Source organism: Scleropages formosus, chromosome 7 (genome assembly GCF_900964775.1).
Source record: "Scleropages formosus chromosome 7, fSclFor1.1, whole genome shotgun sequence".
In the NCBI taxonomy this organism is placed as follows: Eukaryota; Metazoa; Chordata; class Actinopteri; order Osteoglossiformes; family Osteoglossidae; genus Scleropages; species Scleropages formosus.
In genome coordinates, this window is record NC_041812.1 from 21,215,947 (window position 1) to 21,232,538 (window position 16,592).

The following is a 16,592-nucleotide window of genomic DNA, read 5'->3' on the forward strand; positions in this document are numbered from 1 at the left end:
ATATCCAGGTGCCCATAAGGATGATAATATCCTGCTTGAGCAATGTGTTTTCTGTTTCTTGATAATTAACTGTAATAAATACCTGGGGTATATGGGTACTGCATGCTACAACTATGCAAACAAGACAGTGTAAGCAAGATTTTTTTTTTTTTTTTTCTTTTTTAATAATTAAGAACACAGGGGATACAAAGCAATCTTTGCAAAGCGACAGCACAAAGATCTAATGCTAGGATCCCAGTTTGGAGCTCATTGATCATATACTCCCAGATGATATGAGAGGAGTTGCAGGTTACCCTTTGTATGAAGGATTATTGCTACAGGCTCCTCCATAGAGCATCAGCTCCCATCAGCTGTTGAACCGCAGCGGTCAGTCCTTCATCCACTGATCCACCACCTCGGTAGATCTCACATACTCTCACTGTTCTGTCCCTAGGCGTCTCGGGGTAGGGGGTGTAACATCAAGTGAATGGTGACCAGTGGTAGAAAGAGGCCAACAAAATCACACATACACAGATGAAGTGTGAATTGCAGGTGCTTTAACTGTACTAACTTGTGCAGCTGTTCAGGTGAATACTTACAAGAACAAAAACACACTTTCCAGGGCAAAAAGGAAGGAAGACAGTGCCAAAGCAAAGAACAAAGCCAACCATCTCAAGTTAGTAGAGTACCCTAGCTATAGGAAACAAAATAAAGCAAAAGGGTCATCAGCATAAATAACCCCCTAGCTAACCTACTCTATCTACCAATAACCAAAAGTACGGGAAGTGGGACCCACCTCTTCCCTAGTGTGTCTCGACAGGCTGCTGAAACCCATGTGTTGGGCATGTAGGTCATGTGACGAGCTTATCTGTCCTCTTTTTCCCCATGACAACACCATAAAGTTGATAAACAACTAACTCTCACAATAAAGTAAATAATTAATGACTAACCAGTTACATAAGGACCCGAGTAAATGATGAAACACAAGCTTAAATGCAAGCACCATGAGACAAAAGTCAGGGTTCACTTGGAAAATGGTGGGGTTTTTAAGGTGGGGGAGCATGGTAATGAATGGCCCAGAAGGAGGACATGACAACAGGACTGATAATGACGGACAGGAGTGAGAACCAATGGTAGGCAATAGGCCTGTACAGGAAGCAAAAACACACAAACACAACGGGAAAACAAAACACACCAAAACCCCGTACAGGGATGAAACACTCATACTTCATACAAATGACAGACATCTACAGTATCATGTCTTCTCAAATTTTGTGAAACAATGTTGAAGATTTTTTATTTAACAGACACATCACACACATTGTCTGAAACCGTTTGTCCCATGCAGGGTCACGGTGAGCTGGAGCCTAACCCAGCAACACAGGGCATAAGGCTGGAGGGGGAGGAGACACAACCAAGACGGGACGCCAGTCCTTCGCAAGGCACCCCAAGCGGGACCCGAACTGCAGACCCACCGGAGAGCAGGACTCGGTCAAACCCACTGCTCCACCATGCCACCGTGCCTCCTATTTATTTAACTAAATAATAATTTAAAAAAAAAAAACCACTCATATGGTGGTCATGAGAAAAAAAACCAGAGTGGATTCTGTTTAATTAAATGTTATAAGACTGATCAGATAGTTAACAAGTGAGCAAGCTAGCAGGGGGAGAGGAAAACAAAACAGAAAAACCTCTGGGGTCCAGGTACCAGTAGTTGCTCACCCCTTCTGGGAATTCTGCTATGGTTGACATCAGACCTGCGTGGATATGTTTAATACAAAAAGGACCTTTAGATCTGTCAAGACTTCTGCTGTTTATGGAAGCTAAAATCGTTGTCCAGGCCCAAGGTTTTTAATCCCGTTACAGCTCCCATCTGAACAACAAGAGGATACAAAAGCAACGATACTATGAACACATTGAGGATGTTGTAAGTCTGTGTCCTTGAAATGGCTTCCAAATGAGATATCAGCAGACTTAAGCATCCAGTAAGTCAAAATTCAGCTTCTATCAGTAAGTCCTTGTCTGCCAATCATTGTGGAAAAACAGTAGTGTATTTTGTTCATTCTGCTTTGTGGCAGCCCTTTAAACCTTCAAAAAAAAAAAAAAAAAAAATAGAATAATGAAGGACTGATATACAGAACAATCTCCTGATAATTAAGAGATAAACAAAGCATAAATTCTGATATTGCATCTATTTAGACTACGATTCAATTATGCGTGAACCATGCTATTTTAATTAAAAGATAAATCTCTGTGACATTCCACCTCAGAGTTAATCATTCAGTAAGGTATAATAAAAATAACACCCACTAAATATGCCTTGGCCAGTATTTTCCCATGAGCTAGAATAAGAACACATATTAAGAACATCATTGGGAATTCATACTTTTCTATATTTTAATAGTGGTTTTCACATTCTGTTCTTTTCAAAGCTATGCGTGGAATAGTGGTTGAAAAGAATGTATAACATGATGAAACAAATAGGTTTTTTTTAATTGATATGAACAGTATTTATATATTTGTTTGTGTATATTTACAGTATTTTGCATTATACTGCTTTAAGTTGTTCTTTCTATGAAGGATTTTTAGATATTTTTAAATGTATGCATACATCTATTGTGTGTATTTCATTTTTTAAGCCTTTGAGTTAAAACTGATTTAATTTTTCATTAAAATGAAACAAGTGAAAGACTTTGCTGAAGTATGAAAAAACTGATTTCTTAGACTCACATAGCTTTTCATTGCAAGGATACCATACTTTTGTATAAAAGTTAATATACCTTCTTTGAAAATACAGCATATTTTTTTCGTTTAATCATGCAAGATTTTTTTTTTTTTTTTGAAAATATTGCATATGTGAACAAATAAGTTAGTTAACCTGCTCATGCCAAGCCTTTACAGATTGAACAGACTGAGTCACTGCAAAGAAAGGTTACCAGTTCCTGTGTTCTTCAGATACCACCGAGAGTGAATAAAAAATTTCTTTAAAAAGTCATGTAGTCATAGAGGAAATACAATCTGCAGCTTGCATTTGTTTTATTAATCATAACAAAAAAGACAAGACTTGTTTTTCAGAGGTAGAAGTTTATTGCTTAAAACAATAGTTAGAATTGAACTGCTTCAGTGTTATTGCTGAAATAAAAATGTTTCATATTTTATATAATAAAGTTATTTCAACAGATAAATAACAAATGACAATAATCTTTAAATACAAATTGTAGTTGATCTAAGAGAATAACAAAAATTCCTTCTGGCGTTCTTCCTACCTTTCTGGAATATTCTGTAATCTTTGATTCTGGTCATCACATGGTCTGCATTCCTAATGGTTTTCTGTATGACTGTTTTCAAGACGTGCAGCAGTGTTTAATTTCTGACAATGGTAACTCATCTTCATTAGGACCCACCCATATTTAAGAGGTTGGAATTATTATTATTATTATTATTATTACTGCTACTATAGGGAAGGAAATGGTAGAATCAGACAGAACGGTAAAAAATGAACACTTCACAAACAAACATGCTTTCAGTGTTAAAAGCACATTTATTTCTTGGTGTTCTGAACATTCTGAAATAATCTGTGGACTTGTGGCCCTGGAATTTTTTAAATAAAATGTGACAATGAGTAGAAACTTTTAAATTCTGTTTATTATTTTAATCTTTTTGCTCTGAATATACTGAAGGGGTGGTTTGCAAACACGTACACACGAACACACACATCCACACACTCACATACACACAAAGAATGCTTATAACTGTCACCAGAACACATCGCTGATCAAATCCTAAAGCTTACCAGATCATAAAATACTTTTATTTATATTGGGAAACAGTTAGTAGAAACTGTTAGTAAGACAGCGAGAACTACAATATACTATAGAAAAATGTAGCTTTGAAAACTCAAAAGTCCTAATTTAAAGACAAAGAATATTCTATTTGGGCTTCATCTAGACCAGCATACACAAATAATGCTTATGGTTTTATTTACATTGATGGCAGTTTTATATTTCTACAAACTGCTTTAGGCAGACATAAAACTTTTAAGGCCCTGGGGTTTTATATCTTCATTGTATGACTTTGATCTTCTGAAAGTCCATATTTATGTGAATAAGAAGACATTAACGCGTAGATATAGATATTTTTGTTTCATTGGAAAAAAAAAAAAAAAACGAATTCCATACAGTTTCTTTACATTAATAAAAGAAAAAAATATGATAGAATGTGATTGTGAATTTTTCTGAAGTTTTACTTCAGTACAGATCCAGAGTTCAACCTGATACAAAAGAGAACATTTAGTTTTTAACAAAAACAGATGCAACACAGAGCAATTAATGAAAAAGTCCTACATTCTTCCTTATTGACAGAACTATCAACTGTAGTCTTAACCGCAGACTAAAGTAAAATTCAGCTCAAAGAATATCATTTAATTTCCAGGTTTGAGCACCATCAAAACCATAGTGGTTACTTCATTCTGCCTCTACTGGAATGTCTGTGTACGCTGTCATCAGGTCAAAGGGTCAGACAAAAATGTCGTTCACCTATGTATGGAGAAATCACAATGTCCAAGTATATTCCCTTGTAAAAGTGATGACAAGGTCGCTTCATGCCAATGAGGATATGCATTCTGCTTAAGAAATTGTTGGTTACCGCAGCTGCGTTGCTCTGTTTTTACTGCAGTACAACAACTAGCGCTGGTTGTATGCATCTAGGGTTTCTCTAGAAATGGCATGATGATGGCGGTAAAATTGATTTCCTTAGCGATGACAGCACCCCAGTCAGGCTGGCACTGTAGCGGACCACTGGCATCTGCTCATCGTGAAACCGGTGTTAGGTTCTAAAGACACTCTCAGTGACGAACAGCACTGTCCTTTCCATCTTCCAGTCATAATTGTGTTATCTTCATGGACACTTTCCCTAGACACGCCAATGACTTTTTAAAAGTAGATCTGTATCAAATGTGTTCTCACAATCATCATCCGTACGTGTTGTTGCTTGTACAGTAGTAATTTATAGTGATATCATTTTTGGCAACTGTAGCCAAATCATAAATGTGTATAATACGTTCATGAAGTGAAATTATTAAATAAGAGTGAACGTTTTTCGTTGGTGCTTTTTGTGTCCCTTATGCAAATAGAGCATGATGGCTCCATTCACTGCATTGTAGAAGTAGAACCAAAGCTGTAGTTAGTGCTGGCATAGTTGTTGCTGTTGCTGTCATTGTTATTGTTGTTATTCATGATGTTCATGATGAGGGGTAAGCTAAGGAAGCATGCACTGTCAATGTGTCACTCCTGTCCACTGGGAGGCTCAAGGGCACTGGGGTCCCCTGTGCTGTCCAGCTTTTTGGGGAGTCCGATCTCCGTGCCCGGGTAGGTGTCCGAGTCGATGCGTGGACGCTTGAAGCGACGGTCGGGGTACTGGCTGTTGTCAAAGGGCATGCGGTGGACACACAGCACATGAGTCTTCAGGTTGCCTTTCTGTGATGCACTGTAGGGACAGTATCTGCACTGGTATGGCCTTGGTCCTGCAAGGTAAAGACAATTCAAGCCAAGCAAACTCATTTAAAATTATTTTTCAACTTAAAATATTGACATTTAAGTTTGGAACAGCTGTAAGTGTTAAGAAAGGACCGGATATACTGTAGCAGTCAAAATTTTTCTACATTATAATGCACAGAAGCGTAGGAAGATTTTAAGCCATCTTTGAACATGAACTGTTAGGTCAAGATCCTCGACGGAACATCTGTCATTGTTCAGCTGTGAGCCTTTTTGAGGTTTTTATCCGCAAAAATGAGCGAATTAATTAATTGATTTTTTTCATTCACTTGTGCATGTGCCCATTTGTCTGTTTGTTTTTTCTCTGTAGCCGCTTGTCCAGTTCAGAGCGTAGGCCAGAAGCAGAGGGAGCTAGGCAGGGGACACCGTGTATGGTGTAACTTCCCAGTACATTGCAGGGCAATCATGAACCATTCACACACACAAGCCTCCAAGACGAGCAGAAGCACATATCTTTGGACTGTGGGAGGAAACCAGAAGAGCAGGAGGAAGCCCACACAAACACAAGGAGAACATACAAAGTCTGCACAGAGAGAGCCAGATTTGACATCAGGTTCAAACTCTGAGCCCAAACCTGAAGCTCTGCTGTACGATTCTACAAAGCATAATTATTTATGCTTCTTCCTCTGAACACAATGTGGCTCTGACTTCAGTTTCTAAGTACCTCTTTCGATCACCCTGGGGCACCATGAACCCACTATCAACTTTCTGTCATATTTTCAAAGTTCCACGAAAGTAATCTCAAATCCAGTAAGTTGTTCATTGACAAAAGCAGTTCTTAAACTTTAGTGAACAATATAACCACTAAAAAGTCCACATTTTCACAGTTTTTCCTAGCAAACTTACGTTAAATACAGGCTAACAGTTTCAAAATATACACTGAGTAGGTGTACAGTTTGGCTGAACACATGAATCGTAAACTGGCACAATGTCATCACTATCAAAAACAAGCATTTATAATCGCATCGTGTTAAGAGCTTTTCTGTAAACCTGAATGAATTTTTTGCGTTCTGTAGAAGTGACATGCTTTGCCCAGGCCAAACATTCACAGTCCAAAGAAGGGGCTACTGCAACTCTAAGGTGTTAGAGTTGTCTCTGTTTCAAACAATGGAGGCCACTATACACAAAGGAGGTGTTGGGCTTTAATTTCACACTCCTACATTATGCTAAGTCCAAGAAGCAGATTTATATGATCCCATTTTACAGTTAAACAGAAGGATGCAGCTCAAACACATATTAGCTTCCACAGTATTGAGCTGCAAACCTAAAGTGGATTTTATTATTACGGTATTATTGTACTACAGTAAATACACATGAAGAAAATGTGCATCGATTAAAGTTGAACTTTCCTTCTGATGAGGAGATTTCGCTTCAGTTTTGTAATAATCCAAAAGGTTGGGGGATGTGCTATTCTGGACTCCTTCTTGGCACTCCAGCAAATGATAACAAAATATGGCATACAGAAGATCAAATAATATGCAGAGACTTCCTACCTGGACAGTAGGACAGAAAAGAGGTATTGATATTTTCGCAAAAAAAAAAAAACAGTTTTTTGATAGTACTCTATAGTTCAATACTCAATGACTCAGAATGAACAGAAAACCACTTTAATAGAAGTTCACAAGCATTTGCAGAAACAAAACAGGAATGATGTGTTAAGGGGGGTGCGGGGTATTAAATTAATTTAAAAATATCCACAAAGTCACGTTTCCATTCAAGCCTAACGAGATCAATCGCTTGAAAAGATTTGGGATATCTAAATTCAAATGGAAATGTTAATGTTATTGAACATCGGTGCAAACTCTCTCGCAGGGCGATGCAGGGACATTCGGGCGACATGCAAATAAATCTTATCATAGCTAAACACATGCTCCGCAAGAGAGTGAGGGACTTTAAGGGGCCCAGGAAAAACACGAAATCACGTGTATTGTGAGATACCCACTTCTTTAATAAGGATTTTGTATTTACGGCAGTGCTGACTCAAATCCGGTGCAAATATTTTTGAAAGGCAGAAGACTTAAAAAAAAATCTTGACAATATACAGTAGAGAACAACACTTATTTCCCTGTGCTTAAAGATCTTATTTTACAAAAGCCAAAACACAATGTAAAATATAAAGAAGAGGTTTCATTTGCCCTCCCACCCCCTCCCCATCAGCACCTCGTGCTTCTGCAAAGCCGTCTTAAAATGAAAGGTGTCAGCTTTGCCTTTTTGTTCGCGCCGTGATTGCGAGTGTTCGGCTGAGGAATGACAGATGTCTGCAACCAGCTGCAATGAAGCATGTTAAAGTTTCTGTCTAATCCACTTACCTCACTGGAGTCGCACAGACCAAAATAAATGGGCGGCAGCCCCCTGCATTATACAAAACATGCCAGTACTGCTGTGGAGGATAAGGCAGCTGATATCCGCCCCCCCCCACTTGCTTTTGTCATGCTTTCAACATAGCGGCAAGAAAGCACACATTTTCTTTGTAATGAAGCCCACCTTCACCTCCTCCCACACCCCAGACAGCACATCTGTCCCCATTCATGTTGGGCCGGAGCCCCTTGCTGAAGGTTTATTTACAGTGCACTGCGTCCGGCTGACACCCTCCACACAATGGGCCAGCAGGTACCAGCGGCTCCATTTCTCCCACATTTTGACGCTCGGTTGCGGAGGTGCTAAGCGATACAAAACAGGACGGAATTCACGTGCTACAAACCCCCTCCTCTTATCTTCCTCCTTCCCCATTTCCACCTGAAGACCAAATGAATGAGAAAATAGTCAATGGCCTCCTTTTTCATGTATTGCATCATGTTGTTATTAACTATGTAGGGCACGGAATTCTGAGATTCTGGCAATATCAGGATGAGTTGTATTAAGACCAGCATGCACTGCCACAGTTTTTTTGGCGAGCAGGGTCATGAACCCTCCACAGCACCACCCTGGCTGAAATCACAACATCTGCAGAGTGCTCTTTCTCTGTAAGTTTAGCCCAGATGCAAGGAATTCACCTCTGGCGAAACGCTGAGATGCTGAGCTTCGGGTCCTACGGGCTAAATGATAACAAGTACTGAGGAGGAGAGAGCAAAGCCCTTATGACTCCATAGCAACCCTTCGTTGCCCCCTCTTCCACCACCCCGCATACACACATGCCTTGTTACATTTCCTCTCGAACCTTCTACGGAGGAGTGAACGATAGCGCTCGCTCAGGCTGCTTCCCCCTAGTGTCCGTCCGTCTGTCCACACGCACGCCAGGACTCCTTGGCAGAGGTGCAGAATGACCATAAATTCATGAGTCTGGTGCCAACGCTACCATCTGTCAGCAAGAACAGCTCACCTACGTCTGCTGGCAAACGGCACCCTCTCTGAAACAGGGCGCACCGGGAAGGAGGGAAAGAGAAAAGGATGCTGGGGAAGGGAGGCGGGGACGGGAGTTCTGCTGGTGAGAGAGGAGCGATAGGGAGGAAAAAAATTGATTAATTTGCAGAATGCCTGTGATTTGCTCATATTTTATTATAACGGCTCATCAGCACTTGACAAATCCCAATCCTGGCATGCCAGAGGATGTCAATGGGCTTCAGCAGTTTTGCGTCTGTGTGTGTGTGTCTGTGCGTGCATGTGTGTACGTGCTTGCTGGCACCTGACAGACTGCAGAGCCTCTAATGGCTTTCAGATGCTTACAAATAGTAATTCTATCGGCTGAAAAAGAGGGAAAAGCTGTAGAGGGGGGAAAAAGGTCAGTTTGCCTGTTTCGTTCTGGGTCCTGTAAATGATGCAGGGTTAACCCGTGACAAGTAGCCTGCTGTTCCAGGATTACAAGGAGAGAGGGGAAGCAGCCGTGCAGGATTTTGCCATGTGTAAACGTGTGTTGGCACAGTGGGGGGTATGAGTAGTAGATTAGCAGGCACCGGAGAGAGTTTTATGTCTCACTGGAATTTTTAAATGAAGATTAAAAAGATCTTATTCTGCTTTTCTTATCAACAAAAAATACATGTCGGAACAGAGGATAAATTTAGGGTATAAATTTGGACAAAATTATTAATGCTTCAAATGAAAGAGAAATATGAACAACACATACAGAGCAACATATACTGTATATTTACATTTTGTCAGTGTACTGGGTTATTGTTAGATCAATAACTTTAAGTCAAGCTGTCAAAACATGATTTCATAAAATCTCTGTACTAAAAAGAGCTTTCTGAAATGAAGTTTCTGGAAAGAAAAAAATACACACACAGAAGGTGTAAGCAATAAAACATGGTGCACCATCTGTCGGCGAATAATAACCTGCAAGTTGTAAAAGCTTGGAGATTACTCAGCAAACAGCCTTTCCAAACACCCAAATCCCTTCTCAACATTAGTGTGCAGTTCCCTTCTGCCTGTCACACCGTTGAATTTCAGGCGCCATCGCCACCGTTTCAGGTGGGAGATATTTGCACTTCAAAAGAGCGTAAATAAATTGTTTCGCCAAAAGTCTGGAGAGGGAAAAATAAAATTAAGTGTGCCCATTCACCATAAGGCTTATGCTTAAATCATCCTTGGCATAAATAGGTGCACCTACATTCCTTAAAATAAAAATACCTGAGAATCTTCCTTTATTTTCTGAGCAACTAAGTTTTGGATGTTTCAGATGATTCCACCCATTATCACATTATAACCTTCTATTTAACTTCTTAAGCCATTGATGTGTTGCTGTTGATGTGTTGAGCATTGCAGAGAAAAAAAAAATATTTGTTGTTTTATAAAACTTATTTGATTGCAGTGGAGTACGGGTTAATCATATCTTCACATGGGAAAGAGTCACGTGCTAATTTTTTAACTAGATTATTAATTGCTATCTTGGTATGGTCTATTTATAAATGAAAAAAAGGCACTTACTTTGAAATTGTGCCGTAAGAATATTTCTATTAATTGATTGATTAATTCTAAAAGTACTCTAATTGCTGTTCATCTGTTCTGATGTTTTCTTACATTATCAGTTGTAATCGGAACTGCAGAATATTATAAATATATTGTAAATATGTGATATTTTCTGGCAGTCTACTAAGAGAAGGATGCATGCAGCAATCAAATGCAGCCTTTGTCAGTGAGACTGCATTTAATGTGTTACTAATATCAGCCATAATTTCAGAGTAGCAGAGTAAATAATCCTAACTTTTACCAGTCCCAACATCTATCAAAGCTTTATTTTTCCTATTCTACAAATTTCTAGATATAAATAGCAATTAATGGTTGTATGAGGCAGGAGGACCCACCCTGGTCCTAGCCAAGATTGCTGGGAGTCCAGGGTGGCGCGTAGTGCATTTATCATGCAGTGAAAGAGAGGTCACCGATGGTCTCAACAGCCCCTCAAGCAGGACTTGTCCAAGGCTGGAGTTCTTGTCTGGGGACAACTGAATTCAGTAGCACTGATTTTTACCCTTCCTCCAGCTCCCACTTCCCAGTTTGCACCTTGTACTGCTGACCTGTCAGGCCACTCCGATAAGAAATATGTGTGGGTGAGTGTGTATGTATGTGCATGTGTGTGCATTTATGTACTGTTCTCTATGTGTGAAGGACTTTGAAGGACAACAAAGATAACATTTGATACATTTTGGCACCTTTATATCCGTTACAGACCCCGTTTGGTGCATTCAATACGAGCTACCGTTTTGAAATATGAGATTTATATACATCTCATACCTATAAATAAATAAGCAAATAAATAAATAGAAATGGTAAGGGAAATATAAAACAAAAAAGCATGTTCTGACCTTTATTGTAAGTTGCTGTGGCAGAGAGAGGGAAGTCACAGAAAAGGGAGCCAAATGCTTCTCTCAGATAAATGTAGAAAAAAGATAAAGCAGTTTGGAAGGTATGAACAATGTCAGCCTATCTTCCTGAGCGCCAGGTGCTGCTCAAGGCCTTACTGCCAATTAAATACACAGAAGGAACACAACTGATATGATACCACAGATAAAGAGAACAGTTCCCATGAGCAAACAATAAACTTAACCAAAAGAGTTCAGTTGTTAAGTGGTGTATATTTTTCTTTTATGCATTCATACTGATAAGACAAAATATTGTGTACACAAAGAGAGCACAAAGAGTGAACCTGATAGATGACTGTGATTCACAGGTAGCAGGTGAGTCAGAGCTGGCAACCATCCGCTGATTTCAAAAAAGAAGAGGAAAAAAAAACCAAGCTGGTTCTTTGAGAAAACTAATTCTAAATAATTATGGCTATTTAGATGGGGCAAAATTGAAAAAAGTTTCTCATTATGTTTTTGTCTTCATCTGTTTGTTCCAGTATGCATTATGCATGCACTCACTACCTGGAAGCCTACTGCCGGGGAGCTGCAAGTAATGCAGTGGTAAGAACTTATTGCCTTTAGACACAAAAGTCCCAGGTTTGAATCCCCACTCTTGCTATAGTACTATTTAGCAAGATACATACTCTGAATTGCTCCAGTAAAAATGAACCACCAGTATACATGGATAGATCAAGTAGCTTGACACTGTAAGTCACTTGGACGAAAAGTGACTCTGACTCTTCAATCCCATTTGCATACAATGTGCTTTACACATTTAGTAATGCTCATACAACCACCGGTGCCATACATGAAGAAGGGATGCTTTCAAAGCATGCCAGTATCTGTCTCCCTCCACCTTCTCCTGCTTGCTCTCTGAGGGCCCTATTTGTCTGCTTTAAGTGAAATCACTCAATTCTCAAAAGTCCGCAGAGGACTTTGGAAGGGGGAGGGTCGGAAGAGGGCCACCTCCAAATAAGTTCCATTAATCACAGGCTGGAGTCTAATGTGACTAATACTTTACAATTAGAGGAGACAAGACGGAGCTCAAAGCCATCTATCTCTCTTACACCACATGATCATCGATTCATAATCCAGAGCCTACGAGTAGCAGAAAAAATGCATTTATCAGGCAAGGGGAGAGAGAAGAGGAAGTGTGTGTTTATGCAGTTTTGATGTGTGTGTGTTGCTGGTGGTGGTGGTGCAGGTTTGGAGGGGGGGTGTGAGGGCAAAAGAGGTTTCTGTTTGTGCGTGAGGTTAGAAAGGTGGGTGTGTGATGTTAGTGCTTGGAGGTGGGATAGGGTGGGGGGGGGTGCCTGTGCTGAGAGGAAATAATAACCATGTTGAGCGAGAGAGAAGCAAAAGGGAGCAGGCAGGGACAGTGTAGCATCTTCAATGGTGACAGATGACTCCAGCATGGGCACTGATACCTCACAGACAAGGAGCGATGGCTAGGGGTCTTTTTTCCAACACCGCCATCCGCAATTACCTCCATTGGGCGGCGGGAGCGTAATGCCAGTGGGGCCTGTCTGGGGATCGCCAGTCTCCTACTTCTCACCACCGCTGAAAGGCGAAGGCCTGTCTCACTGCTCTCCTTCCGCCCTTGTTTTCCCTCTCTAATTTGGTCCTGTGCCCCTGGACTTTCTGAAACACCAACACTTAGGTCTGGTCACAACCTCACAAAAACAATTTCCTCTCTCACTCTCTTTGTCTCTCCTCTCTCACTCCGTATCTTAAGTTCAACTTCTTCCCCCTCCGTCTCTGTGTCTATAATTATAGTGAGATGTAATCATTTAGACATCTTCTGTGACATCTGAATGTGGAGTCTCAGTGAGATGATGTGCAGTGGCACTTTCGCTTTCTCACAGCTTCTTCTCTCGGCCTTCCTTTCCTTCGTCTTCTTTTTCCAAAGGGGATCTTTCGCTAAATTTGGGAAGACACTTGAAAAAAAGGTTTTGTTTTTTTTCTGTATTGTGTTATTTGCATGAGATAACATGTAATGATACTTTGAAAATAAAGAATTCGTGCTGTTAGTATATCGTGAGAAACATGGAAGCGTAGAAATCAAGGCACTACCGAAAACCTGGTAAACAAACTGGCGGCAAAATGAGTGCGTAAGATGGTCTCTACTTCCCCCTTGTGCCGCAGAGGAGAAGTACTGTTGGAGATGGGTAATATGGAGGAATGGAGTGCATCTGAACACCGGATCACGAGGACAGGTTCAACCGGGGGTCACCATCTGCCTGGTTACAACTGTTGGCACAATGGAGCTGAGTCTCACTGTCATATTAAACACATCAATCGATGTACATGCTGCCCAGCAATATGGTGTGGAGCTGAGGCGCCATTCGTAGAAATCGCAGTGTGAAGTTGGCTTTGCGAAACTGGACATCGAACACAGAAACGCATAAACTCCATGGTGGCAAAGAGGGGCTTTTCCCACACATCACAAGTGAATAAATAAATAAAAACAATAAAAAAAATTACGTGACCAATAAACTGTTTTTAAACTTGCCGATATGAATCACTGCATGGTTCTTTTCCTCCTTCTCACAATTACATTTACCATAACTTTAATCTCAGTTTTAGGAAAAACTTGATAGCTATAGGTATCGAGATTGATGATAGCTTTTCTTATCCGACAGACACAGAATACGCACAAACAGTACACAAAAATACACGTGATACAATTAAATTAAATTATTATGTTAACGCTTTATTACAGATCATTTGAGATTACCAAATTACAGTAAATTAGCTGGTGTTTACTGCAGCAACGTTTGGTATAGTTCAACGTGTCACCCGGTGACACGACACCCCTAAAACCAGGGGAATAACAGCTTGCCAGGTATTTGGCAACAAAACATACCACATAGAATTCAGAGGAGTTAAAAACAACTACCGAGGTGCCCATTAGGGCACCCCCTCTGCCCCACCCCTCATTTATTATACCGATCCCAAAATGTTTTTTGTGAAATACATAATGCTACCAGTAAAGCTGTTACTTTAGCTGTTCAATGTAGGCTTTATTAGAAACAGGCTCTCCCATCACAACGATCCAACATCTGTTCTTGAGTAGTCAGTGGGTTTGGAAATTAGTCAGATGTTAACCTTCGACCCTCCTCCCCAATCTTCTCAGCTGAGGGCACCACATTTGAGTAACAGAAACATGGATTTCATCAGCTCCACTCGGATCAAATGTCAGTCAGTCTTGGCCACACTAATGTCTGCAGGGGTATATAACATGAAATACTTCCTTTAAAAAACACAAATTGCTATCGGACTACAGATGGGGCGGTGGAGGTCCTGCTCGGATTTAGTATATGGTTTTTCCAGAGGGTATAGTGACTTATAAAATAGAAGGCAAAAACTGCTCAAGTAGCATTACTATTCACTGGCTTTTGTAATAAATGCGCACGAAATCCTTCATCGCTCAGTGCCGAATGGTTCCAGTGAAATTTCTTAAATCACTTCTAAAAACCCCAATCCGTGCTTTATTTTTATGAATGTTGATTTTAAGTTGAACGAAAGGCTGTTGTGAACGTCAATATGAGAAAGTGTAGGCATCAGTCTTTCTGACAGCTTAAGTGCTGCTATTCGATAACACACCGATACCTCTTAACAATAACAACAAAATGCATTACACAGCAATACAATTGTGTCATCTGTTTCTGAAGTGAAGACAATAATAACAAAGGTGCCTAAAATTTATTTGGCTTTTGCATGGCTGAAATGCTTTAGCACATAAAAAATCAAATGCGTTAACATTTAGGTAATATCCTAAATCACCCTATGCCATAACGACAAAATTGTACTGTACACTGACACTCATAATGTGCATTTCTGAAAAACACAGCCCAACGACACAAGTCAAGGAGACTTTTTTTAAACTTCACATAAATATAATTTGGTTTCTGAAGAATCCATCCATTAAACAGACAAAGCAATGCATGCCTGATGAAAGACCACATTACGAAGTATTATTTGTACTAGCAAAAATAAGTCATGACAGTGTATGACTGGAACAGGTTTATACATTAACGAAACATTATCCCAAGGCTAATATCGTAGTTGCACAAACATCACACTTGCTGTCATGGTCCACGCCAGTTTTATGTGTTGCAAAGATGGCTGAGCTGTCCCTCTAGCGTGTTTCTGGTATGTTGTACCCAACAAAAAAAAAGAAAAAAAAAAACATCAGGAAAGAGACATGCATCACTGATATTGCACATCTTTTAATATAATATAGTGGAGGCTTCTGGAGGAAAAGTGCACATAAAAGTCTATGTGTGTGTGTATGTACATGTATATGTGTGTGTAAGTATACAGTTGTACATTTATACATAACATATTTATATATATATATATATACATACATGCATATATATGCACATGTACACATAATTGTAAAGCGGTGTTCAAATATGCTTTAACGGTGTTTTGTCAAACACAGGCCATATTTCTTTCCAGTCAGGTTCCCACAATAAACAGCTCTGCACTGTGAATGTATAATAATAATAATAATAATAATAATAATAATAATAATAATAATAATAACAAGAAGAAGAACCCTGAACACAAAACATGTAGGACATTCTACCAATTTTATATGATGACCCAAAAGCCATGGTCTCAAACCTTTTGACTGAGAGCAAAGCACATATGAATGCCCCTGAAGTGGGAGGGGTTTTACTGTGAAATTTGCATATCTAGAACACTGTAAAAAAGACATGTTAACCATCTTCAGGTGGTATCTTTTTTCCCCATATAATTTCCATAACCTGCTATTTATAATGAATATTTTGTCAGTATTCATTTGTAGACACACAGTGAGAATTGGTGGAGTGTAAAAATAAATTATTGTCAACACACTGTAATTTTGAAAATAATATTTATCATGGATGGCACTGTTAGCTGAAATATAAAGATACTATGCTGTTGTCTCTATGGCTGTCTCACAGTGATGATGTTGTTTGGGTTTAGTTCAGAGCATTCATGTTCTCCTTGTGTTTCCATCGGTTTCCACCAGGTTCTCTTTTTCCTCACGTAGTCCAAAGGAATGTAACAGGTGTAATGTGGACTCAGAATTTCTTTTTAGAAAAAACTACACTTGTAATAAAAATTACACGTGTAACACATGGGGGGGGGGGGGGGTGGGGGAGGGGGGTTGTACGTGTGAAAAGACAAGTGTCTGTTGCAGTCCTCTAAAAGACTGCCATCCTGTCCAGGGTTATAAACTCCTTAGGCCCGTGCTCTATCTAACCGGTGTCCTGACATACTGTATATTCTA

At 39.7% G+C, this 16,592-nt stretch overlaps 1 protein-coding gene across 1 annotated transcript in view; it reads right to left on the reverse strand.

Annotated features, from left to right (window-relative positions):
• Positions 1 to 5,101: 5,101 nt before the first annotated feature.
• Positions 5,102 to 16,592, reverse strand: part of LOC108926366 (zinc finger protein 536-like) — a 131,848-nt gene continuing 120,357 nt past the window's right edge. Inside the window, exon 6 of the mRNA XM_018739033.2 lies at positions 5,102 to 5,500. Within this exon, the coding sequence (XP_018594549.1) occupies positions 5,262 to 5,500 (239 nt within the window). The 3' untranslated portion in view covers positions 5,102 to 5,261. The remainder of the gene's footprint in view (positions 5,501 to 16,592) is intronic.